The 25,342-nt window shown below is 37.9% G+C and overlaps 6 protein-coding genes and 1 pseudogene across 9 annotated transcripts in view; 3 read left to right on the top strand and 4 right to left on the bottom strand.

The window, feature by feature from the left end:
- TkR99D (Tachykinin-like receptor at 99D) overlaps nt 1-13,047 on the top strand; it is a 42,140-nt gene extending 29,093 nt beyond the window's left edge. The window contains exons 2-10 of one of the 2 annotated variants that reach the window (XM_088034726.1): nt 3,320-3,559; nt 3,617-3,769; nt 4,292-4,466; nt 4,830-5,045; nt 7,940-8,090; nt 8,467-8,663; nt 9,956-10,098; nt 10,161-10,220; nt 11,026-11,111. In XM_088034726.1, coding sequence (XP_087890852.1) covers nt 3,445-3,559; nt 3,617-3,769; nt 4,292-4,466; nt 4,830-5,045; nt 7,940-8,090; nt 8,467-8,663; nt 9,956-10,098; nt 10,161-10,220; nt 11,026-11,027 — 1,212 coding nt within the window. In that variant the 5' untranslated portion in view covers nt 3,320-3,444 and the 3' untranslated portion in view covers nt 11,028-11,111. Of the gene's footprint in view, nt 1-3,319; nt 3,560-3,616; nt 3,770-4,291; nt 4,467-4,829; nt 5,046-7,939; nt 8,091-8,466; nt 8,664-9,955; nt 10,099-10,160; nt 10,221-11,025 lie in introns of both variants that reach the window. The other variant, XM_088034725.1, reaches the window with a different exon arrangement.
- fh (frataxin) lies at nt 13,029-13,652 on the bottom strand. Its single transcript, XM_088034729.1, has 2 exons — nt 13,360-13,652; nt 13,029-13,312 (listed from the first exon to the last, which is right to left on the bottom strand). The coding sequence occupies exons 1-2, from the start codon at nt 13,627-13,629 to the stop codon at nt 13,061-13,063; spliced, it is 522 nt and encodes a 173-aa protein (XP_087890855.1). The 5' UTR covers nt 13,630-13,652; the 3' UTR covers nt 13,029-13,060.
- An 86-nt stretch (nt 13,653-13,738) lies between these two features.
- On the bottom strand, nt 13,739-18,246 carry Adar (Adenosine deaminase acting on RNA). 2 transcript variants are annotated; one of them, XM_088034723.1, is made up of 7 exons: nt 18,180-18,246; nt 17,992-18,123; nt 15,659-16,165; nt 15,482-15,617; nt 14,449-15,120; nt 14,072-14,402; nt 13,739-14,027 (listed from the first exon to the last, which is right to left on the bottom strand). In XM_088034723.1, the coding sequence occupies exons 2-7, from the start codon at nt 18,047-18,049 to the stop codon at nt 13,923-13,925; spliced, it is 1,809 nt and encodes a 602-aa protein (XP_087890849.1). In that variant the 5' UTR covers nt 18,050-18,123; nt 18,180-18,246; the 3' UTR covers nt 13,739-13,922. The 2 variants fall into 2 exon arrangements, with proteins under 2 accessions (XP_087890849.1, XP_087890848.1); XM_088034722.1 differs by lacking the exon at nt 18,180-18,246 and having other exon boundaries at nt 17,992-18,147.
- p24-1 (transmembrane emp24 domain-containing protein) lies at nt 18,240-19,125 on the top strand. The gene is made up of 3 exons (XM_088034727.1): nt 18,240-18,530; nt 18,577-18,822; nt 18,867-19,125. The coding sequence occupies exons 1-3, from the start codon at nt 18,387-18,389 to the stop codon at nt 19,092-19,094; spliced, it is 618 nt and encodes a 205-aa protein (XP_087890853.1). The 5' UTR covers nt 18,240-18,386; the 3' UTR covers nt 19,095-19,125.
- Nucleotides 19,126-19,602: 477 nt separating this feature from the next.
- Nucleotides 19,603-21,521, bottom strand: LOC148175642 (nicotinate phosphoribosyltransferase pseudogene; annotated as a pseudogene). The gene is made up of 2 exons (XR_015770055.1): nt 21,377-21,521; nt 19,603-21,331 (listed from the first exon to the last, which is right to left on the bottom strand). The product of XR_015770055.1 is annotated as a nicotinate phosphoribosyltransferase pseudogene (transcript).
- A 138-nt stretch (nt 21,522-21,659) lies between these two features.
- Nucleotides 21,660-23,470, bottom strand: LOC148175641 (protein ST7 homolog). Its single transcript, XM_088034724.1, has one exon. The coding sequence runs from the start codon at nt 23,272-23,274 to the stop codon at nt 21,757-21,759; it is 1,518 nt and encodes a 505-aa protein (XP_087890850.1). The 5' UTR covers nt 23,275-23,470; the 3' UTR covers nt 21,660-21,756.
- A 1,628-nt stretch (nt 23,471-25,098) lies between these two features.
- Nucleotides 25,099-25,342, top strand: part of Sol1 (CUB domain-containing protein Sol1) — a 29,940-nt gene continuing 29,696 nt past the window's right edge. Inside the window, exon 1 of the mRNA XM_088034766.1 lies at nt 25,099-25,257. The gene's annotated coding sequence lies outside the window, so the exon portion shown is untranslated. The remainder of the gene's footprint in view (nt 25,258-25,342) is intronic.

Raw genomic sequence — 25,342 nt, 5'->3', positions numbered from 1 at the left:
CAACGTGAGCGATTGTCGCGGTTTTTCACAAACTAAGCGCTTTTCGATGCGTGATTTGGGTTAATTATCGTGTTTAGATAAATCCGGACTCCAAGGGTCCAATAGATGGAATAAATCCAATTTAACTTTATTTCGGAAGGGAACGACACAAAATAGTGTTATAATCGCCGTTTTAATTGATATTGTATGTAATAGTTAGCCTTCATTCGCGCGATAATAATAGAGTTGAATTTATTTCGAGTTAAACGTTTTTCGATTAGCTCTAAAATGAAGTTGTTGATCACATTGAAGTAATTACTGAAGCCTTATTGACTCAAGCGAGCAAACTTATTTATTTTTACAAGGTACTAACTTTTAAGATCTCGAAGGAAAAATTTATGACCGCCACATAAAACTACTCAAAGTGTGATCAATTCTTATTTTAAAATTCGAGGACCATAAAATTTTATTATTAATTTATCCGGCGATTTGTTTCGTTTTCACGTTTTCACGTAATTACGTGTCACATGATGACATACGTCCCAATTAGCCACTTGAACTTCATATCTCCTTTCCTTCTAATTGGATCTCAGTTTCAAGTAAAGTTGGCAAAACACCGACAGCAAAAAACTTGTGATTCTTTAATTAGCAAGAGCCTACGGTTGACTTGAGTTTAAAAAAAAGTGTTTCAAAGCAGCTAATTAATTAATTGCAGTTGCAGCCTCGGTTGACACGTCTTCCGTACTGTTTTCGATACGAGAATTCCGGCTAAAAATATGAAATTCTTTCGAGAATTAATAACGAAAGCTGGAGGATGAAACGACCACAAAAGAATTAAATTACTCTTTCTGTCGATAAGATGAATTGGCCCAATTTCGGTCAATCTTTGATCACATTCCAGGCTTTTCTTCAGCACAATTAAAAATCGCACGCTCTCATACGTATCATTTGCCAAATGCATTTCCGATTGTTTGTAATTAGAACTGCGATTTCCCTTCAATGGATCCGAGACAACAATCTGCAATCAGTAATACTGCGTCATTGCGCTGGATATACAGACTAACTGTAAGAATGTACAGGGTACTGTTAATTCATCGAAAGATATTGGTTTAGCCTCCCACACTGCTCGTAATTTTAGACAGAGATTGTATTTATCGCCATCAATTATCGATTTCCTCTGTTCGGAAAAAATAACTGAAGAAGCTAACATATGAAGATGTGCTCAATTTTATTTGCATTGACTATTGGATTCTTTTCTAAGCGAATTAAACACTAAATAGAACTAAAATTACTGGTAGCTTCTTAAATAAATAATTAAATTTAGGTTTATACCTCCCAAGAACTACATTTCTGGCATAAATCTGAAACTCAAAGTGTGATGTTAATATTGTTAGCAGATCGCTTAAAATTTTAGAAATTTGTAAAAGGATATGCTTTTAGAGAGTTGCACGGTAGTTACAAACTAATTACGTTACTTGCGGAGTAACTAAATTTAACTTGATTTAACACGTCCATCATGGAATAATTATCCGATATTCGGTATTAAATCGGTGAAATTAATAAGTCGCGATTTACTTTAATTGTACCGAATTTGAAAATTTTAAAACAAGTAAAACAATTTTTAAAAATTTTGATTTTTATTCAAACCAGAAATTTCCACCGAGTCTTAAAAAAAACGGTTTTGAGCAGTTTTTAGTCTAATACAATAAAATTTAGAGGAGTTACTGCTTTAAACTCGCTTATTAATTGTACCGAATTTCAAAATTTTAGTACAAGAAAATGAATTTTTAAAATTTTTTATTTACATTTAAATCCAAAATTTTCACTGCGTCCTAATAACGTTCCGGAACTCGGGTAATTTTAATTCCAAAACAGTGAAATTTTGAGAAACTGCGACTTTAGAGTCGCTTGATGATTATGCTAAATTTTAAAAATTTACAACAAAAATAGTTATTTGTTTCACTAGGCTAGAAAATGCTCTCCTCCGGGCTCGGATTTCAATACTTTCCTTGCATTTCCAAAACATTTTCTAGCCGTGTCAAACACGAAATTTTGTGCGCCGACAATTATTAATAGAGAAATTTATTTTGACTTTTGGTTTGAATTTGAAACGTCATTCCCTCATTTAGGGGAATTTCATCAGCTGGAAAATAGGTTGGTAGCACCCCATTCAAATCAAACGATTGCAGATTAATTTAAATCCAATTGTGTTTCAGCAAATTTTTGTGGTATTTTTACTTAATTATTTTACTTTTTTTATTTTCGAAGGTCATTGGCACAATAGACATTTATGCAGCGATGCCAACTTGCAAAATAAAACCAACTGTTCGAAATGTCACGTTTGACTGCCTAGACATTCAAAAGGTGATTTTCTTGCCGCAAATGAGTATCACAAATCTCATGAAAAATGACGGAGGCGCACAAAGAAAATGTTTAGAAATTTTTATTTACACTCAAACCCAAAATTTTTCACGTGTTCTAATAAGGTACCGTAACTAGAGCAATTTTAACTCCAAGACAGTGAACTTGCTAGTTTAGGCCCACTTGTTGACTGTACTAAATTTCAAAATTTTAGAACAAATAAGACAATTTTTAGAAAATTTGATTTTATTCAAACCAAAAATTTCCACCGTGTCTTAAAAAAAACGAAACTTGAGCAGTTTTTAATAAAAAACAATAAAATTTGGAAAAGTTACTACTTTAAACTCACTTGATAATTGTACCAAATTTCAAAATTTTAGAACAATAAACAGAATTTTCAAAAATTTTTATTCACATTTAAATCCAAAATTTTCACTGTGTCCTAATAATGTTCCGTAACTCGGGTAATTTTTAATTCTAAAACAATGAAATTTTGAAAAATTGCGACTTAAGACTCGCTTGATAAGTACGCTTAATTTCAAAAATTTATAACAAAAGAGAAAATATTTAGAAATTTTTATCTACATTCACAAACTCACTTATTAATTGTACCGCAATTGAAAATTTTTCCGACAACACAAAGCCAACAAAATTTTAATTAAACGCGTTTTTCAGTCAGTTTCCCCTCAATTTCCTTAAAAATCGCCCGATAGTTTAGCAATGCATTAACACGACCGCGAGGGTGCGACTGTTTCCGTCTGTTAAGACTTGAATGTAGGTTGTGGTCACTGTTTACCTTTCATTTCCTGACATAAAAGGTGTGTATACTCTGGTCGAGAGTGCCTCAACTTGGCTAGTGAAACTCTAAAGTCTTTTAGTACCTTCTCCAAGTCTTAATCAGTTTAAGGAATAGGAAAAACAAACCCAATTGCCAATTTCCAAGTTTCGTGTCTCTTAAGTTTTTTCCTCTGATTTCCAGAAGATGTCCCTCAAGAATCACAGCAGCAACAACCGTCCGACTCTGCCGCCAAGATCAAGATGTTTTCCCGGAATTGCTGCATTCCGTAACGCAAAATAATTCGTTGGAAAACTGCCGGTGGAAAAATGAATTTCACACAGGAATTCGTCTACACGACAAGTAATTCGTATTTCGACAACTCATCGGTGGGATTCAGCACCTTGGGTAATGTCAGTTACGACGAAGACGGACCTGTGGAAGGTAATTGCATTGATTGAAAGAAAAAAACAACAGCGAGATCTGATTCACTTGTTGCAGATGGCAATCAATTTATTCTTCCCGTCTGGCGACAAGTCCTTTGGAGCATTCTTTATGCCGGAATGGTAATCGTGGCAACCGGAGGGAATCTGATTGTTATCTGGATTGTTTTTTCACATAAAAGAATGCGGACGGTCACAAATTATTTTCTACGTAAGGATTCTTTTCAATTCCAAGAGTACTGTTTATGATATGCGCATGCTATCGATCTTGGCGAAAGAGTGCAACGACGTGCCACAAAATTGGTTTATGGATATCCCGGACTAAATTATAATTTAAGATTAGGCCGGCTGCATGTAATACTCTCGCGCTCCGAAAAGAAAAACCGTAATCTGATAATGGCTCGTGTAGCCTTATTTAAATTCAGGAAATTGTACTCTAAATTGTGCCGCAATGTCCTTTCTCGTCGTAATTATAAAAATACATGTATTGATCCAACAAAAACTCCTTAGGCTTAAATTACAAATGCGTGTTTAGCGAGCTCAAAATTTCAATGAATTCCGGTCAGTGCGGGCAAAGAAAGTTTCGGAGCCTGGCGAAAAGACAACAAAAAATCTCATCCGACTCGGACAGAATATTTTTAACTGTACGAAAACTTAATTTTGTGATTCACTGATTTTTTACACGTCTTTAGCTCTCACTACTCTGCGAGATTAATTTTTTTTTCCGTTCCAGTGAACCTCTCCGTCGCCGATACTATGGTCTCAACACTCAACGTCACCTTCAACTTCGTATACATGCTGAACTCTCACTGGCCCTTCGGGGAATTATACTGCAAAATCTCGCAATTTATCGCCGTATTGTCTGTATGTGCTTCGGTGTTTTCTTTGATGTCCATCTCAATCGACAGGTTAGTAACACTCCAGATAAAAAAACGCCATGATGACACAATTTGTATCGAAAATTAATATGTTGGAGCTTATGGAGAGGCGGCGGCCACAAAAGCCCCATATGCTCGTCATGTCAACCTATTCATGTTTCAGACAAAGTAAACCTGATCGCATTAAAATTACGCCTGTTATCACGCCTACAAAAATTATTAATTTGATAGATTGTAATTATCTCGTATTGCAGCAAGAGCGAATAAATTTATTGGAAATTTCCGGACATGTTCTCTAGTCACAGATACGTAGATATGAAAACTGACTGGAATATCAATTCTTCTCGTGCCTGAGATGGATTTAATATGAAAAGAAACTAAATTTTCTTACAGGTATATGGCTATAATGACCCCATTAAAGCCCAGAATGGGTCGAACCGTCACCGTACTCCTCGCAGTGACGACGTGGCTCTTGGGCATTATAATCGGCAGCCCGTCTTTAATGTTCTTCCGGACATACACTCTTCCTTATAAAGACGGCGAAGAACGCATCATTTGCTATCCAGAGTGGCCGGATGGCACTACTAACGAATCAATGATGGAATACGTGTAAGTGTACTTAAAAGTTGTGATGAGAAAAACTCATCAAAGTCTCTTGCTATAATTTATGAACGCTGTTCTTTTGCAACAATTCGTTTAATGCCAGAGTATTAATTCCGCGGTTCGAGAGGATCTTGGGGCATTTTCACTAGAAACTTTTACTAAAGTTCGCTGTCAATGACGGATAAAATGCCTGCGAGCTATGGGGAAACTTTTCCGCAAGAACATGAGGTAATTGTCTGGGTGAGATTAGGAGAGGCTCGCCGATAGTCGGGAATTGGGAGGTAAAACGGCGGAAAAATTGTAATTAGGGGAGTTCTTGAGCTGTTATATCTATAGGGTCCGGCAACACTTGTGTCCACCCCCAAAATCGCCTTTAATTTTAAAGATAAAATAATGAAATTTGGAGGAGTTACTACTTTAAACTCACTTATTAATTGTACCGAATTTCAGAATTTTAGAACAAGAAACAGAATTTTTTTAAATTTTTATCTATATTTACATAAATCCAAAATTTTCACTGTGTCCTAATAATGTTCAGTAACTTTAAAGTTTCAGTAACAGTAAATTGCGAGTTTAGATTCGCTTGTTGAGTATACTAAATTTCAAAAATTTATAACAAAAGAGAAAATGTTTAGAAATTTTCATTTACATTCAAACCCAAAATTTTTACCGTGTTCTAATAAAGTACCGTAACTTGGGTAGTTTTAATTCCAAGACAGTGAAATTAGGCCCACTAGTTGACTGTACTAAATTTTAAAATTTTAAAACAAGTTGAAAAATTTTTAAAAAATTTGATTTTATTCAAACCAAAAATTTTCACCGTGTCTTAAAAAAAACGCAACTTGAGCAGTTTTTAATCAAAAACAATGAAATTTGGAGGAATTACTACTTTAAACTCACTTAATAATTGTACCGAATTTCAAAATTTTAGAACAAGAACCTGATTTTTTAAAAAAAATTTTTTCACATTTAAATTCAAAATTTTTACTGTTCCCAAATAACGTTCCGTAACTCGGGTAATTTTAATACCAAAACAGTAAAATTTTGAGAAATTGCCACTTTAGACTCACTCGATAAATATGCTAAATTAAAAATTTATAACAAAAAAGAAAATTTTTAGAAATTTTCATTTCAATTCAAACCCTAAATTTTTAGCGTGCTCTAATCAGTACCGTAACTAGAGCAGTTTTAACTCCAAAACAATGGAATTTGGAGGAGTTGCTAGTAATAAGTAGAACAATTTTTAGAAATTTTGATTTTTATTCAAACCAAAAATTTTTACCGTGTCTTAAAAAACGCAACTTGAGCAGTTTTTAGTCAAAAACAATAAAATTTGGAGGAGTTACTACTTTAAACTCACTTGATAATTGTACCAAATTTCAAAATTTTAGAACAAGAACTTGAATTTTTTAAAATTTTTATTCACATTTAAATCCAAAATTTTCACTGTGTCCTAATAATGTTCCGTAAATCGGGTAATTTTAATTCCAAAACAGTGAAATTTTTAAAAATTACGACTTTAGACTCGCTTGAATGAGTATGCTAAATTTCAAAAATTTATAACAAAAAAGAAAATGTTTAGCAATTTTCAATTATATTCAAACCCAAAATTTTTATCGTGTTCTAATAAGTACCGTAACTAGAGCAGTTTTAACTCCAAGACAGTAAAATTTTTAGGGGTTGGTAGTTTAAGCCCACTTGTTGTCTGTACTAAATTTCAAAATTTTAGAACAAGTAAGACCATTTTTAGAAATTTTAATTTTTATTCAAACCAAAAATTTCCACCGTCTCTTAAAAAAAACGCAACTTGGGCAGTTTTTCGTCTATAAGAATAAAAATTGAAAGAGTTACTACTTTATACTCACTTAATAATTGTACTGAATTTTAAAATTTTCGAACAAGAGACAGAATTTTTAAAAATGTGTATTTTGCATTTAAATTCAAAATTTTCACTGTGTCCTGATAACGTTCCGTAACTCGGGTAATTTTAATTCCAAAACAGTAAAACTTTGAGAAATTACGACTTTAGACTCGCTTGATGAGTATGCTAAATTTTATAATTAATAACAAAAAAGAAAATTGTTTAGAAATTTTCATTTACCTACATTCAAACCCAAATGTTTTCCCGTGTTCAAATAAAGTACCGTAATTAGAGCAGTTTTAACTCCAAGACAGTGAAATTTGGGGGAGTTGCTAGTTTAGGCTCACTTGTTGACTTTACTCAACTTCAAAATTTTAGAACAAGCAAGACAATTTTTAGAAATTTTAATCTTTATTCAAACCAAAAATTTCCACCGTATCTTAAAAAAAACGCAACTTGAGCAGTTTTTCGTATAAAACAATGAAATTTAAAGAAATTACTCATTTAAACTCACTTATTAATTGTACCGAATTTCAAAATTTTAGAACAAGAAACATAATTTTTATCATTGAAATTAAAGACGATTTTGGGTGGACACAAATGTTCCAAGACCCTCTCTACAAATCCTCCGATTTCCATCTTTCAGCAAGTAAAAAATGGAAGCAGCTTGTTTTGAGCGCGTAAAAAAGAAACTGAAAATTTTAATAAACATTTTAGGGGCTGCGATAAAAACATAAAAGCAAACTGATAGAGACGTATACGTGCTTGTAATCGGAAAAGAGTCCCCTCGCCGAATGTTTAAAGCGGCGGTGACAAGGGTCCCAAATTACCATATTTTATTAAATTACCTCAAAAATGTACAGCTTTATTTACACGAGAAAATATTGCAGTCGACACGTTGGAATAATTAATTTCCATGTTCTTGACTGTAATCTGATAGTTTTATGAAACTCAACAAAATGGCTTCAAGCAAATTGCGATAGTTTGAAACGCAAGCACGTTAGCAATATCTGCATTGATTTGTATTATGTTATCGCAGGTACAACGTTGGATTCCTTTTCGTGACATACGTTGTACCAATAGGATCAATGACGTATACCTACGCAAGAATTGGTGTCGAACTCTGGGGATCGCAAAGTATAGGAGAGTGCACGCAAAGGCAAATGGAAAATATTAGAAGCAAAAGAAGGGTAAGTAACGGATTAGGGAAGTTCAGAAACAACCAAATGTCAATAATAGTTTGCGACCAACTATAAGCTGTAATTCCCGTCTGCTAAACTACACAGGAAGAGGGTTTAAGTTTAGAGACTTGGAGCCAACAGACTTGTGAGCTAATTGTTTCAACAAGAAAAAAACGCTGCCAGTCAACAGTTTTTACTACAATACAGAAATTAAAAATTCGTTTTTGAATGTTCAATGTTGATCCATCCTTTTATCCTGTATTTGGGCTCTCAATCACGTGAATCTATTTTTATTGGAGCGAGCATTTTACGCTGAATAGTTTTGTTAATAATGGAAAAAATGGGATGAAAAGGGAATTGAATAAAACCGTGTTTTCTTTTTCAGGTGGTCAAAATGATGATGGTCGTGGTGATAATTTTCGCCGTGTGCTGGCTCCCCTACCACCTTTACTTCATCGTGATCTCGTACTTCCCCGACATAACCAGATCATCTTACATCCAAGAGACGTATTTAGCAATTTACTGGTTAGCAATGAGCAATTCAATGTACAACCCCATCATTTACTGCTGGATGAACGCAAGGTATCGAGTTCTTTGCTCACAAACTGTGTATTTTTGGATGGTAATTTAGTCAAGAACTATCTTTGGCTCCGGTGTGTAGTTAGAACTTGCGCCTACATTCGTGTCAACAGTTGGCGCTAGTTTATTTCGAAAAGGGAGAGAATTAGTTGTTCCAAGTCATCACAACCACTTAAGGGCTCAGATGAGAGCTTCCAATCGAAGTTACGTGATTCCGAGTTTCTCGCTTTTTCCAAGAAACAGCGTGATATAAAATGAAACTCGGAGGATTAATTTCAGGGATAAAAAGTGCAGCTCGGAAGCTCCCTTTCTGGTTATTATTTTTCCATCTTTTGCTCCTTTGGGGGCTCATCTCGATGTGAAAGAAACACTTAAATTAAACGTGTTTACTCCGAAATTTCAGTACGAAAACATTTTATTTAATTTGTTAATTCAACTCTTTCAATATAAACGCAATTTTAGCGCGTGGACGGATTTAGACTTGGGTTGATTTACTACTAATTACAACGATTGCAGCGGAAATCTCGGTCTGCCCTTTTCTAATTCCACTGCACTGTTATTGCTACCGGCAACGACAAATTGAAAAGTAGAAATGTTTAATATCTACGGTTCGGTTTCGCACATTTTCAGAATACCTCAATTATGGCAATATTAAAAGCGACCCTTCTCATTTCCGGTTGTATTGCAGACGCAATCAACGTACAATTATCGACCTGATGAACATTTAGAGGACAGTGTAAGGCACGTGGAAATACTACCGGAAATTGAAGCATTTTGTTTAAACGCGGTCAATTTGATACGATGCGATGATTAATAAAAACTGACCTCTGTTATTTAAAGGGGTAAAAAATCGACACTTGTATCTCGAGTTTTATATCGCACTGTTTCCAATTTATTATCTTCGCTCACAAGTTCTTTGAGTTGTTGTGACTCATCACTGAGATCAGAAGCTGTAGATATTCTAAAGGAAATTGTATAACACGGACCATTAACAAATTAAAAAAAGAATAAATTGGAGAATTCTGCCACATTGAACACAACCATCGATCCTGAAGTTTATTTTGTTTTTTTAAACGTTTTAATTGTCGACTTGTCTAGTCCTTTCGATGAGCTTTTCTCGGATCAATACTGCAATAATGAAACTTTCAATGCCAATTATGCATTTTTAATCCAAATCGATACCTTTTAATGGCATCTTTACGTCCTCCCAAGTCAAAACCGCGTAAAATGTTTATACCGCAGATAAAACCGTCTTTAATTAAACTAGTTTAGCACTTTGTTTTATTTGATTTCAGATTCCGTCGCGGCTTTAAACAGTTTTTCTCCTGTCTACCATTCATCCATTTAAGTCCGGGAGCCTTGACCAGACGAGAGGTTTTAACCAGTCGGCGTCGTTCTTATTCGGGATCTCCAGACCACAACCGGATAATACGAAACGGTTGGTAACTTGATGTAAAATTCTCTAGTCCCACTTGTACCGAATTCCTATCAAAATTCTAGGTGGAAAAATTCTTAATCATAGCACTAGATGGACGACGAGAGCACGGGACATAAACACTTGTATGTATAATTTAGCAAGAAACTGAAATAAATCAAAGGAGTTTACAGGAATGTTAATAAAAAGAACTTTGATTTATTTGAGGAAGGTAAATAAAAGTGTTATCTCCTACTAACTGTAAAGCAGAGTTTGCTCATTTATGTACCGTAAAATAGCCGTAGTAATAAACTCTAGTTCGGAATCGGGAAAAAATGTGGGAAATACCGAGGGGAAATCCACATTTCCAGTCACGAACTAAGATCTCACCTCCACAGCTACAGGGTTCATTGATGAAAATTGATAGATATAAAGCAGTGACGTCACTCGTATAACTCAACAAAAGAAGTGACATTTCAGGTTATAAATAATTTATTTCCTTTTTATCTGCCTTGGCTTTTCTTATTTTATTGGGTTCCTTGCTTTTACGGGCCTTAAATATGCAAAAGCTTGGAGAAAATCGCACGTTACAGTCTTTCAATTTGACGGTGTCGTAATTATAATAACAGGACAAGTTCCGGTGCGGATGAATTATGAAACTCGCAAGTCCCAAGAGACAAAAATGGTGAATGCGCCGCCGGATTCTTTAAATTCTTTTCCGCTCAACTTCACTTTGGAATTAACTCCGAATGCATCTTTCGCTTAATCATTGGTTGGCCGGAATGGACTCCAAAATTGGGCAATTACTTACTTTAGATCGTTTAACCGAACGATTTGGGAAATTTACGAGTTTAAAGTTTTGAGTGACTTCAATGCGACTCCAACAAGTGGACAAAGTCTTTGCTTTGTATCTCTGCCAAAGTCTAAATGGTGACCCCATGTCCTTTTCAGGAACAATGCGAATGAACTACATGACTCGCCCCAGCCCCACATCTTCAACCAACACTTATTATTCAAATCTTCCAGAGGAAATGGGCTATTCTCGTCGATGGAAGACGGAGGAAATGCGTTCGGTTTCCTGACAAAAACAAGTGGGCAACCAAGCCGAAGATAAGAATGACAAATCTTCCATTCGACAAAGACGTACTTGGATCTAGTGCCAAACCTCGCGGTCCAGCCGGCGCCTGCCATGGACACGCGAGGAAACCGTTGAAGAAGTCGACAAGAGCGTAGAAACGAGAATGTAAATGGCCTAAAACTCAAGTTAGCACTCTGACAGGGTATTTATTTTGTATTCAGCGACACTACATATCCTTTTGATTGTGCTACTTCTTAGCTTAACATTTAGAGAGATTGTTAGAGTAGTTTAAATGAAGACTCCTTTTAGGTGGCTAATCATCTGTTGGGAAAACACAAGCGCTTTGAAGTTTAAGCCATTAAAACATATTAATGTAACTGTTTCTTTTCCGTGGCCAAAACAGTGGGAACTTCCTCCAGGGTCTGCGCAGACGAGATCTCCTCGTTCGCGTTCCTACACTTCGCGACCAAATATGTGATAAAAGAAAACTCAAAATCCTCTTATTTTCCCAGTGCATATTAGTACTACATGTGATTCTATGTAAATATCAAGGGCAGCCCCCTTTATATTCGAGGGGTTGATATGCCTCAAAAATCGTATACACCTGATTTCCTAGTAATTTCCCTTGATTTCCTTGGAAATGTTTGTGAAATCATAAGTAAAATCATAGAAATCACACATTAAAGTTATTATTTCTTAAATTAAATTAAAATTGATCCTAATTTCTATTCAATAGAGACAGCATTTTTAACAATTACGTTTATACAGGTGTCCCAGAACTCATGTGCATTTTTGAATAAGATAGAAGCTTTCTTCTTTAAACAATCGAACTCTATTTCGTTAAAAAATGTATAACAATTTCATTGTTAGAGATTAGATTTTTTACAATTAATAAAATTCTCTAGCGAAAAATAGAAAAAAGTGCTAAACCAAGTTTCTTAAACTTTAAAAAGTACAATTTATTGGCTTTGTAAAAATTTTTTTAATGTTTTTAAGTTATCCGCAAAAGAATGGTAAAAAATGCGCAAGTTTACAAAATCGCCACATCGTAGTTATAAAACACACTCAGTCAAACTGAGTCAAGTCGAGTTTTTTATTTCATTTAATTTAATAAAGAGTCGCCAAATGCAAAGTCAAGCATTTTTTTACACTCTCAAAAACATTTTTAATGCAGATTTAAAAAGCGTTAAAAAATGTAAGTTTTTTCACTACTAAACAATTGTATATTTTTCCATTACACTGTAATACAGTAGAACTAATCATCGCTGCTCGAGAATAAAGGTAACACGGATAATACGGAGTATTACTTAACAAGTAAAATAAATGTATAATTTATAAGCTCGTATTTTATACTTTTTATTTTCTTAAGCTAAAAATTAATCATCAACTTTGCTTTGTTTTATAAACGTATAAAAAGCTGTAACAAAAAAAATGTACAGCCAAACTCGGATTAAGCAAACACATTTTTACTTGCAACGCCTACTTTCGAGAAGTCTGCTCGGATAACGCGAAGGGTCGGAAAACCGGGGTTCTACTGTACCTAATAATTTGTGAATTTTTGTTTAAATTGTGAAGACCAGTGCAGGCTTCGATTTGAAAGATTCCTAATAGTATTAAAGTAACGCTCTGTTCACAGATTGTTGAGACACACTGTATACCCTGAAAAATTTCAGTGACATCTTAGAAATTTTCTTTGATTTTGTGGTTAGTAATTGATGTCTTTGTGATTTCATTTGATTTTCTAGTGAATTCCTCTGATTTCCCGATTTCCTAGGGAGGCCAACCCCTCGTTTATATCGCTGTTGTAAATAATGTAAATGTCAACTAACACACCCACACGAGTCTATCATTAGAATGTACCAAGCAAATACCAAAATAAATGTATATAAATGTAACTTTATTTCCTTTCTATGTCTTCGCGTAAGTACACTGAGCGAAATCCACACTACTCATACTACCAAATCTCGAGATCTCTTTCTGCAACAGTCCATGCAGCGTTTGCCCGTCGTGTTTATAAACCCAACACTGATCTCCAGGTATAAAATCGTACCTCTTTGGCCCTGAAATGGGCGAACTCAACCAAATTTGCTTATTTGGAGTCTGACGGTTGATCACGTAAGTACCATATTGAGGTCCCAAATTAACAGTGAGCACTCCACTCTAGAAAAAAAAACGTCTTAACGTACCCCCATACCAACCCAACTCACACTATAAGACACGTCCCCTGCCTTGAAATTCTCGTCTTCCTCCACAATCTGTTCAAAATATTCAGTCAGAGACTCTAGCGTTTCGTCACAGGCCTTCTCAAAAGTCAACACGTCCACAGAGTCTGGGTTTGTCGAGAAACGAGACCTTAACGTGCAGTGGTTTGAGGGGGCTGATACCATCATGGGGGCTCTAATGTAATTGCAAAGTGCTAATTGTCTCACACATCTTGAGGTGGTTAGAATCGTACGACTTCTTCGGAGGGCTTGCATGGTGGCGGTGTTAACCCAACATTCGGACTATTTATTAGGGAACTTGGAAGGATAGCAATGTAGTTTTCACCGGAAAGTTAGGTTATGTAACTGTCAAAGTCATGGGAAGTGCGGTTATGTATTACTGGTTGCATACCAACCGAAACTTTATTCTTAACTGTTCTGATTGATTATTAACTCTAAGATCACAGTGAAATAACTAAAATACGTTCATTTTAAACTGGTTACTGTATAAATAAAACTGATTATCGTAAGATTGTCAAAAGTATTAAAAAAAATCAACTTAAAAGGCATTAATTGCCTTCTATCAAATCAAACATATCCTGTTCCATTGGTTTGGAAATCCAGTTGCCTAGTCCCGCTTTAATAAACGCCTCGTACAGGTTTTGTTTAGCCCCCTAAAACAACGAATCAATTTAAAACACCCACAAGACATCTTTACCATGTATGCTAAAACCGCCTCTTTGGTCTCCGAGTAAAGCGCCGGTAGATTCTTCTCGACTTCCGTAATGCTGGTGATTTTCCCCACAAGCCCCACAAACCTCTTCATCAATTCCTGTTTACAAAACTTTGAAATCCCCATTTCCGGTTTGCCGATAGTGGTGTTGATGATCTCAGGATGGGAGTTCCCAAGAGCCCACGCCACGGCGAAGCTTGGAGTTTTGCTAGGTTGTCGACTTTCCTGCGATGTTAAGAGATACATGGCTGGTCGGTTCAGCCGAAACGGGGGTGGAAGCCCTTGAATCGTGTTTTCGATTCGTCCGCAAAGAGCTCTGCAACGACGTAGTGTGGTTAAACGCATTGATTTATGGTCGCTACCTGTATAAGTGTGACTCTCGCATTAAACTCCCTAGAATGATAGATTTGAGGTAAACGGGTTCGATGAAGTGTGATAAAAGCGCTCCTTGGAGTCCCACGATGTTCCAGCGACACACTTTATCCGAGCACGACATTGTCAATAGACGTTCCCCTTGTAAAATTCCATCCCACGTCTGGATCAAACTCGTGTTGACTTTCACAGGGATGGTTCCTTCTCCTGACTCAATTTTCGTCCTGAGTTGTCCTCTGGAGCAGCGGTTTGGATGCTTGTCAATCGCCTCATAGTCTTCATGAGGACTGAACACTCTCGCGTCGCCACAAGGCGCTGTGTTTATATACAAATGGAATTCTAAGCCTTGTTTCAACCTGTAACCTCTCCCATCGTCACGAGGTGTGAAAATCGATTCTTGTCTGGACGTAAGAAGCTCCAACTGGTCATAAAAATAGTTTATTAGACATCTTCTGGCCATGATTTCCGCATGCATATCATTTAATGAGCATCCATTCATACTGATATGTTCACCAGACACACATTTTGTACCAGTTGTCACACAGATTATCTCTGAATCTGATAAGTTGGCTCCACGAGTCATCACAATACCGGAAAGGACTTTGCGTTTGATGTGAACGGGGTCTTGGGCCATCAGTGACGCGAATTTCTCTTGAACTATCCTGTTTGGACAACATAATGAGGAAAAACTCTTGAGAAGCAAAGTCGAGGAAAGCAATATAAGTACAGGAGACAGTAGTTTCGAGCGAAAAAAAAGTTTATTGCAATGTGCAGATCAAAAATTTCACGCCCAAGTGCCCTTTTTCCAAACTAATCCAAGATTTACTTAGAAACATGCAGGTTAGAGGATCCCGATCTTGTGGCAATTTCAATCTGTGCACCAAACAATTTCTTTGGCCGGAAAACAATCTTCATGCCACATTTAACAATTCGCAACTTCACATTTGCATTCACTTAGCGTCACCGAAACCAACTGAAGCAACACGACAAACATGCAAGCAACCAGTGAACAACAGAATTTACCTTCCAATATAGTCCGCCTTCTCCTGATCGTTCCCAAAAACGCTTTGTTTCTCCCCTTCGAAATGGCCTTCCCTCATATTTAGCTTGGCTAGAGCTGAGGTCGCCGCCGCATTTTTTGCCAATTTCTTGCTAGAACCTACTAATCATTACAACTTCCCTGTCAACGCCCCCAATTACCAGTCCCGATGAACCTTTGATCCCCGACAACCGCAGTGATTTTGAACCTTGAATACACGCAACCGTTGTTTTCACTGCATTCGTAAACCACATTAGGGTACAATTCGTTTAGTAGCATCACCGGCCCCTTTGAAGTCGTCTTTTTAGTTGGTCCCTGCTTCTTCTGGATTCCTTCAAACGCATCGCTGGTAAAATCCATGTTTGTGACATCCGTGCCAGTGGCGTACGCCATGTTCGTGTTGTTTGGTAACTGGATAAAAGACTTTAACGCTTCCTCCGCAGCCTTGCATTTAGCGAGTTTTTTAGAACCTCCAACGCCATAGTAAGTTTGACCGTCGACCTCAACGGCCACTTTGAAGATAGGAGCGTGGGAAGGCCCCGATTGTTCTATACAATTGTATTTGAGACCGAATCTCAACTCATTTAGTATAGAAACGGGGTTCTTATTATTGTTTAGAACAGATGGGTCTAGTTTGAGTTTTTTCGGTTCGGACGAAGTCACTTCACCTTAAAATAGAAACACCAAAATTGGTGGAGGCGCCGGGACAGTTATCTTTTTAGTTTATGTTTCCTGCGCTTATCTCAATTACAAATTAATGAGAGATAAAAAAAAACTCATCCTTAGTTACCTTTGGAATCACTTTGACGGCTGCCAATTTTGAGGTTATAAGATGAAAACCGTCTTGAAATGCAAAAAATGGAAAGCAAAAGTCCGTGTTATGGTTATTTTTTCATAAGAGAAATTTTTGCAATATGAATCAAACATGACGGCGTCGTCTAAATCGTTCATTAAAATTTTCACAAAATTTCCAGTTTGACGTCAAATTACTTGACAGAAACAAAAACTGGGGTGTGTTCATAAAGTGAGACGTCTGTTGGAGCGTGTGACGTCAGAGTGTTCTGATTAACACTCTGAGATTCGCCAAAGTGTTGTTGCGTTTATGAACGGTTTCCATGGTTAATTAAATGTTCGACAAATAGGTACATCACCTACATACAAAACGCAATTTTCGCGAAAATTCATGATTAAAACTATACCAAACTTCTGATGTCGACATCTCGCTTATTTTTTAGAGTAAACTTAAGTTATTATACATCAGTGTATGCAGAATTTTCCGTAGATTCAAAATCTGAAATTTAAATTCAAATCCGACAACAAATAGGTATGGCCGATCAAAGTTTCGGAAAGTTGATTTTCATCTTTCCTCATTTTTCGTAATTTTTAAAGTTAAATATCTCGGAAACTATTTGAGATATTGAGATGCTGTTTGCGCCATTCCTTTTCTCGGCTCATTTTACGTTAGAAAATGTTCTCAAAAGCCCAAAATTCGATAGTCGATTTTTCGCGAAAAAAAAATCCGGCTCAACGATGAAAATTTTTCATTTTTTTTATTTTTGGCCATAGCTTGTAAACTATTTGTCCAATCGATCTCAAATTTAGCCAATAGATAGATTTCGAGCTCCTCTTTCGACTGACGTATAATTCAAAGCTATTAAACGGCGTTTTCATTTTGAAAACATTGATTGAAAATCACCCTAAAATGATGTTTTCAAAACAGTTTTTGGCCAATACCTCGTTTATTTATTAAGCAAACTCAACAAATTTGGGTCTCATTTTACGCAAAATTTCACGCTGAATCCAAAAACATGAGAATTCTCAATTTTCGTCAACAAATAACTGAATTATGGCCGTTTGAATTTTTGGGTTTTCGCCAGAGAGCCAATTTTTTTTGAAGGTTCGAAACAATTTGTGCTCGATATCTCGGAAACTATTTCAGATATTGAAATGCGGTTTACGCCATCGTTTTTCTCGCGATTTTTTACATAAGAAATAGTTCTTTGATTAGAGTGCATTTGAAATCCAAGACATTGCGCATGCGGAGCACTCAAGCACTCGGTGCGTTCTTAGAGTGGTATTTATGAACGCTCAAAGTCGAGTGACATTTTACACAAACTTTACACAGAGTGATTTTTATGAACGCAGCCCTGTTCCTTTAATCAAAGACATGACGTGAAATTTCAAAGCCAACTTAAGATGAGTTTTTATTTGACGAGACGCTCTAGGTACATTTTCATCAAGCAGTCTAATTAAATTATCGTTTGTTTTAATCACGTGACGCGTAATTTGACCATTTCGACCAATCACGGGTGATTGTGTATTGAAAACCGCAATTTGAAAGGGGGGCAGCGATTGTTTTGCTCTCTAGAGCGGCGTCCATTGCGTTTCAACCCTTCTAAATTCGTAGTAATTAATAATAACAACATTACCCTACTAGTGGCAAACTTAATTTGTAATTGCAGAACACTGCGGCAACGGATTTAAGTAATTTTACCTGGTTCTGTGGTTGGGGCTGAGCGTTTGTTGGTCCGAGCTTGGGAGTCATTCGCCATGGTGAAAAACAGGCGGAAAACAGCACCAATTTGTTATTACCACTTTGTCCCACTGTTCATTTCGCTGATAAAAACTACAAAATAATGTGTGTAAACCACAAACCACAACTGAAACTCACTCCTCACACACCGCTATGAAGTTAGCGTTCGGCGTGGCCACCACTAAAATCCACCAAATAAACGAAAATTCCCTAACAGTGATGGTAGGAGGCGTTGCAATCAAACGTCAAATTTTCGGTGCCACGTTAGGTTATGTCTAAAATCCTGACTGTTGATATGGTGAGTGCAATTAAAGGCCATAAATTCTGATAATCCGCCGAGTCAACGTGTCAGCATCATGGATTTCAACAAGTTCTTTCTTCTAATTTTAACACTTTGCACCGCTTACGCCACCGAGCTGACGTTTGAACTACCTGATAGTGCCAAAGAATGTTTTCATCAAGAAATCAAAAAGAACACGACAGTCACGCTGGAGTTTCAAGTAAGAGGAGGATTTCGCTCTGTGGTTAATTCTCTTGGTTTTGTAGGTCGTGACTGGTGGTCAGTATGACGTGGACGTGTCGCTGGAAGACCCCAAGGGTCAAACAATATACAAACAGATTAAAATGCAGTTTGACTCGCACACCTTCACTTCGGAAGCTACAGGAGTCTACGTCGTTTGTTTTAGTAACGAATTCTCAACTTTTTCTCATAAATTAGTGTACATGGATTTACAAGTGGGGGAGGAGCAGCCTTTACCGGGGCTCGGCGAACACGTCACTGCTTTGACTCAGGTACGTCCAGCAGCCCCCAGGTGTCTTTTAACCGGAATTTTCAGATGGAGACTTCGGCGCAGGAGATCCACAAGTCGTTAACTACAATCTTAGATTATCAGACTCACCACAGACTCAGGGAGGCACAAGGGAGGAAAAGAGCCGAAGATCTAAATGAGCGAGTTTTGTGGTGGTCAGTGATGGAGAGTGTCGCTGTTATTACAATAGCCGTGGGGCAAGTTTTTGTGTTGAAAAATTTCTTTACAGAAAGGAAACCTTTTAATGTTAAGTAGTTTGTTTGAAATATATTTTCAGTGTTTGTGATTTCTAGATTTGAATCGTGCCCTTAGCTTTAACAGTCTTTTAAAGAGAGTTTGTGAAATGGGTCGTGCGGGGAATAAATTGTTTGATTTGTGCTTTGATTAGCCCCCGTTACTTTTAATAAATCCAATTAAATTTCTCACAAAAATGGTGGATGCGACTTTTTCGTTTGTGGCGACATCTACAATCAAACGTTCGAACTAAAATTCAAAGTTGAAACATTTTCAACAAATCTTCTTGTTCTGAGATCTAAATTGACGGGAAAAGTTGGTTTTAAAGAGACCAAATTTCACCAACTATTACGCGATTAAAATAATTAAAATCTCACAAAAATGGTGGATGCGCCGGGACAGATTCAGCCCTAAAAACGCCCCCAATCAAACAACATTTAACTAAAAGTTCAAAACATGTAATACAACACTTAAATCCTGGACAACTAGTAACACTCTCGATTTTATCGTATATAAAATAGACGCTTAATTAGCCCCCGTTACTTTTTATTAATAAAAGTTCTATGTAACAACAAAAGTAAAAATATCTATAAAAATAACTACGATAACTCCCCAATCGGCGCGTTCTGCAGCCACAAATTGTGCAAATACTGATACAAATTATCACTGACGGCCACCTTGTACGGCGTGGGATTCAAAGTCCTCCTGATATCCGACCTGAGTATCTTCAAACTACTGACAACTCTCTCTTTAATCTCCTGCATGTTGGGCAGAGGCTGACAGATCTTCCCATTATGAAAATACAAGTTTAAGAGATTCTCCACGCGCGAGGGGGTAACAAACGCCCTCTTTGACTCCTGGAAAGGGTGGCGACACAAGACTTTCTCCCCAACCTGCGGCGCTCGCTCTGAAGAAATCTGAAGCAAATCAACCAACGCGTGGCCATTCTCCCCATATAAACGATACACGTCTTTCTTCCCAGGAATGGTAACTTTACCAACATCGTGACTTAGTTTGATCCTTGCAGTTCCATTGAGTTCGACCATTTTGAAGACAGCTCCTAGGGCCGGTTGTCTTTGACACGTCACCAAGTGGGTACCAATGCCGAAGGAGTCGATTTCATGCCCTTGTTCGTTGAGACTGAGAATAGTTTCTTCGTTGATGTCGTTGGACGCCATAATCAACAACTTTGCGAATGCTGGTCGGTCGAAATCTTTACTAATTCGAGTAAAGTAGTCACGTGCGACTACTGAGAGATACGCCAAGTCCCCACTATCCAAGCGGATGCCCACTGGTTCGTAGCCTAACTCAAACAGGGCGAGAGCCACCGCGCAGAAATTAATCAAACCACTTTTTTTGACGTCGTACGTGTCGACAAGAGCCAGGAAACCGTCTGGAAACGCCACAGCGAAGGAAATAAACGCTGCCAACTCCCCGTTGTTCACTTCAGAGAGCATCACGCTGAAGACAGAAACGAGTTTGTTGCGCCAAGTTATACATAAATTAACAAAATCGACGGATTGTCCTGTGGTCTTGCAGGTCAAGTTTCTGACGACGATCTCTTCAAACGACGAGAATGAAGTCACGTACGAATGAGCATGCGTGCCTTTTACAGGAATGTTGAATAACTTCCCCGCGAGGACGTTGCTAGTCCCGTCGAAGCCCCCAATGTACGCGTATCTAGAAGCCGAGAGCGCCCCATCAGGTCCTTGGGCCCTCCTCAGCCCGAATTCGTACAATTTGTGTTTGTTGGCTGCCATGCGAAACCTCGCGGCGTTGGTGGCGATCAAACTCGCGTAATTCACGAGGTTTAGTAACGTGGTTTCTAAGAGCTGCACCAGGATGAGGGGGCCCTCGATTCGCAGCATTGGGACGCGCGGAAAGGCGACGCAGCCCTCTTTCAGAGCGTACAAAGACACGCCTGTTGCGGTGAGGCTCGACAGGTACTCGTAGAAGCCCTCTTCTATGTGTCCAGGGAGGATCTGTCGGATGTAGTCGATGTCGCTCTTTGAATAAGAGAACTTATCGACGAACTTGACACACTCCTCCAAGCCTGCGAAAATTGTGAATTCGCCATGGAACGGGTTTTTGCGGAAGAAAAGGTCAAACACTGCGTGATCTTCGGTTTTGCCCGACTTCCAGTAGGCGTAGGCCATCGTTATTTGGTACAAATCGGTCAGGAGGGGCTGGACGATGCAGTTTTGGCCCAACTTCTTTTCGGGGCTTGCGGAGCCGTTTAACACGCGCGACATAGCGGGCTGGAAAGGGACTTTTGAGTTTTGAGGAGTTTTACCGTGACGTACCTTATCAGAAGTTTATCAGAGGTGTAAACAAGGTTAAATTCCCCGGTTTTTAACCTCACTTTTTCGTCTGTGGCGACATCTGCAAATTGGAGTTTGAACTAAAATTCAAAGTTGAAGAACAATTTTTAACAAATCTTCTTGTTCTGAGGTCTAAATTGACAGGAAAAGTTGATTTTTAAATTCCGACCAAATTTCCCCAACTTTTCCGCGGTTCAAACGCAATTAAAATTCTCTGAAAAATGGTGGATGCGCCGCGTCAAATTGAGCCCCAAAAACGCCCTCACACAGTTTGCATGTAATTTAATTACATCATCATAACCTTGATACAACACATTTTCGGACAACATTCAATTAAAAGTTCAAAACATGTAATACAACACTTAAATCCTGGACAGCTGCTGCAACAGGTTCGCTGGTAACATACTTTCGATTTTATCGTAAATAAAATAGACGGGCGTCGACAGCCAACTCAAGACAGCCTTCGCAATGACTCCCATGGGCTCCGGGTACTGATGAGTCAACAGCGTTAACAGCGCGGTAAAAGAGCACAAGCCCGCTGTGAAAATAATGAAGAACGGTAATTCTTTCTTTGGGTAAACAGAAACTTCGTGGAACGCCGGTAATAATTCTCGGTCCGCGCATTCGGTACAAGTAGGATATGGATAGAATAAATGACCTCTTTCTAATGGATATGGCAACATTCGGAACGTTCCTTCCCATGTGCAGTGGAGTAAGTTTAGAGCCCCATCGACGGCTTTCCAGTGGGCTAAATGAAAGAACGTGTAGGCTATAGCCTCCGAGTCGCCTCTCTTCAAAACGTGCTCTGGAGGGAGAATCAGAGGCTTCATTTCTAGTAAATATTTCGGGACGTGGGGGTTGAACTCCACCGCTCTATGGATGGCTTCTACAGCCGCCATTTCAGCGGTGTTTAGCCCCCTTTTACTCGCAATATCTGGAGAGAACTTATCAGCGACTAAACGGGCCTTCAGGAGCGCGGCGGTGTAGCAAATCGTTGCAGACTTTGGTAAGGAGATGTCGTCGTATCGAGCCAACACCGCCTGGACGTCTGGATAAGCTTGCAGTTCTAACAACGCCTCAATTAAGTTCTCATGGATGTTCAAAACGTTCATAATCGGGGGCACTTCCTTCGTCAAATCGCGGAACATCTTCACTGCTTCTTTTAGTTTCCCCAGTCTCCGAGCACACATCGCCAACCGTCGCCTGATGTAAATAAGAACGTTGGTGTCGCGCCGGTGTTGAGCCTCGTTCAACGTCCCCTGGTGCTGCAACGTCTGTGACTTTTTGTAATTCGCCTCGGCCACCTTCAGCGCCGTTTTCAAGATCTTCTCAGCTTCGGTGATGGTGGTGGCTTCTTCTTCAGCTAAGAGGATGTAGGCGGGCGCGCATTCGGTGCTTTTCTCCAGCGCGCTGTGGGCGGCTTTGATCCGCACCAACGGATTGCGTTCTCTCCACGCAGTTTGCATGATTTCGTACTCGGCTTTACCTACGTCCGCCTCGCAGGTGAAAAACGTCTGATGGTCTTGAGCCGACAAGTTCATATCATAGTAAGTGAGAGGCTCTTTGTTCGTAGCCCAATAAAACCGTTGGTACTCTGCCCCTCTGTATAAATTCAAAGGATTCCGCCAGACTTTACACTCCGGGACGTTGTTCTGGGAACTCGACGAACCATTTGAAGTCCCATTCTCTGGATTTTCGACTCCACTGATCCAGGGGCTGATGTGGTTGAGGGAGATTTGCTCGATGAAACTTGTCCCGTATTTTCGAAAGTACCACCATTCAAAAATCAGGATTAAACCAGAGATTAAGGACGAAGTTCCAGTCAATGCAACGTAGAACTTTGGAGTTAGAGTACTCAAAAACATGGTCGAGTCCCACATTGTGGTTATTTTATCATTTAGTTTCTATAAGATTGCGTTCATTTTTACTCACTACGAGACACTTTCTCGTTTCTGAACTTTATTTTATAAACAAACTTGTCGCTGACGTTTGTAATTATAATAAACAAAGTTTGACAGATCTGTCATGAAACGTCATTTTGACAGACTTGTGTGAAGTTAGCGCACTAACTCAGCTTCTTAAACCCCCACCATCAAGCCCGTTGCACACAGCCGAATGTTGTTGGTAGCCTAGTTCAAATGTTAAAAAATATTGTTAATGTTGTAAATGTACCAATTTTAATTCAGAAATAAAGCCTAATGTTGATTTGAGTGATTAAATGATTCTCTGGAGTATATTTTTACTGGAAACATTCATTTTCGTTTTCTCTCGTGATTCAGGGAAGTTGGTCATAGTTGGATTCCGGATAAAAATCGATATCTCCGAAACTATGACATGTATCTCGGTTTGGACAATCGTTTTTTTCTTTTTTTTTGTAAAAACCGCATCTTTCTATCTGTCATAGCTCTGGAGTTAAATTCTAATTTAAGTAATTAAGTTGCAATGCAGTGCAATGGTGTTAATACACGACTCAACTTCCCAAATGCAACTTCCCAAAATGTCATAGCTGTAGCACTAAAAATATAACTTTGGTTTAACTCCGCCTACCTTTTGAGCCAATTGAATTTTAGCTGAAAGTCTGATTTACTCTGCAACATTTTGATAGTTCATTGATATCTGTCCGAACCCGGGGTAGAAATATCCACACATTAGAAAACGAAATACGATCTAAATTGACGAAAATTTAACGATTAATTGAATTTCCGCTAAACTACAAATCTTCTTGACAAGTGTGACACTAGAGTTGTCAAATTTTTGATTATGTTGGATAAAGGAGGCTAGCCATTCCTTGATTCGACAAATTCAAATCGTCATTTGTCCATGTGGGCGGGGTTAAACCAAAGTTACAAAATTCCGACTATAGTAACATTTTGCTTAGAAAGTAAAAAAAAAATTTTTTGAGTTTGAGCCTTGATTTGAAATCTGCGAAATAAGCTAAAATAACGCAAGTTTACTCCAGAAAATTATCGAGACATCGATTGCAGAACTTTGCCTTAGTTTTAGTAATGAATTTTCCCGAAAAACTCAAACTTTCGACTTTTGGAAAATCGAAACACTATTCTTATGTAAAAAAACACGAGAAAAACGATGGCGCAAACCGCATCTCAATATCGACCGAATTACATTTTCAGAAGGTGATTTTGGGGCATTTTCAAGACGCTGTTTCGGGACTAAAACGTTTAGTACCTTTGAGTTATACATCGATCAAAAGAGCAGCTAACTAGACAAATCTCAGATCGCTAAGACAAATAGTTTACGAGTTTTGGAAAAAAAAACAAAAAATTCAAAAATTTTCATCGATTGAATCGAATTTTTTTTTCTCAAAAAAATCGACCATCAAATATCGGGTATTTGAGGGCAAATTCTAAAGGAAAATCTGCCAAAAAAACGACAGTTTCTTAATATCTGTAGTAGTTTCAGACATATTTAACTTTAAGAATTTGAAAAATCATCAGTCTCATATTTCATTGTTAAAATTTGATCTTTTTCACATGTTAAAAAGGAAATGTCTTTACTGTAAATTAAAAATTACTAAGAATTACGCCCGATTGAGTACTAGTTTCTTATCGAATTTAGTTTTGTATAATTTCAGCAAACTCCCGACGATTCCGCCACCCAAGACGTACAGCATAAGCATTTGTTTGCTCTTCAAGGGTCGAGCGTGCGCAGGTTATGAACTGGATGGGGTTTCGACCACAAGTAAAAGCGTCGCGACGCCTACATCAGTTGGCTGATGTACGCGACGCCGCTTGTTCCATAAGCTTCCGTTATTTTCCGAGTGCAACACGCCGGCAAATTTTGTGCTTGTGTTTACATGCTGGATTAAACCACTTTTAGTCTTTCCCTAATCGACATCGGATTTTGTAAGTAGATAGTTGCGCATTTACTGAAAGATCTGACGAAATCATTTGTGGCTTTTGAAAAAAAATCAAAAAATTTTCAAGAGAG

Source organism: Gnatocerus cornutus, chromosome 4 (assembly GCF_029298725.1).
Source record: "Gnatocerus cornutus isolate USDA-ARS CGAHR chromosome 4, icGnaCorn1.1, whole genome shotgun sequence".
Lineage (NCBI taxonomy): Eukaryota > Metazoa > Arthropoda > Insecta > Coleoptera > Tenebrionidae > Gnatocerus > Gnatocerus cornutus.
Note: the sequence above shows the minus strand (reverse complement) of the source record. Positions and strands in the feature narration are given on the sequence as shown.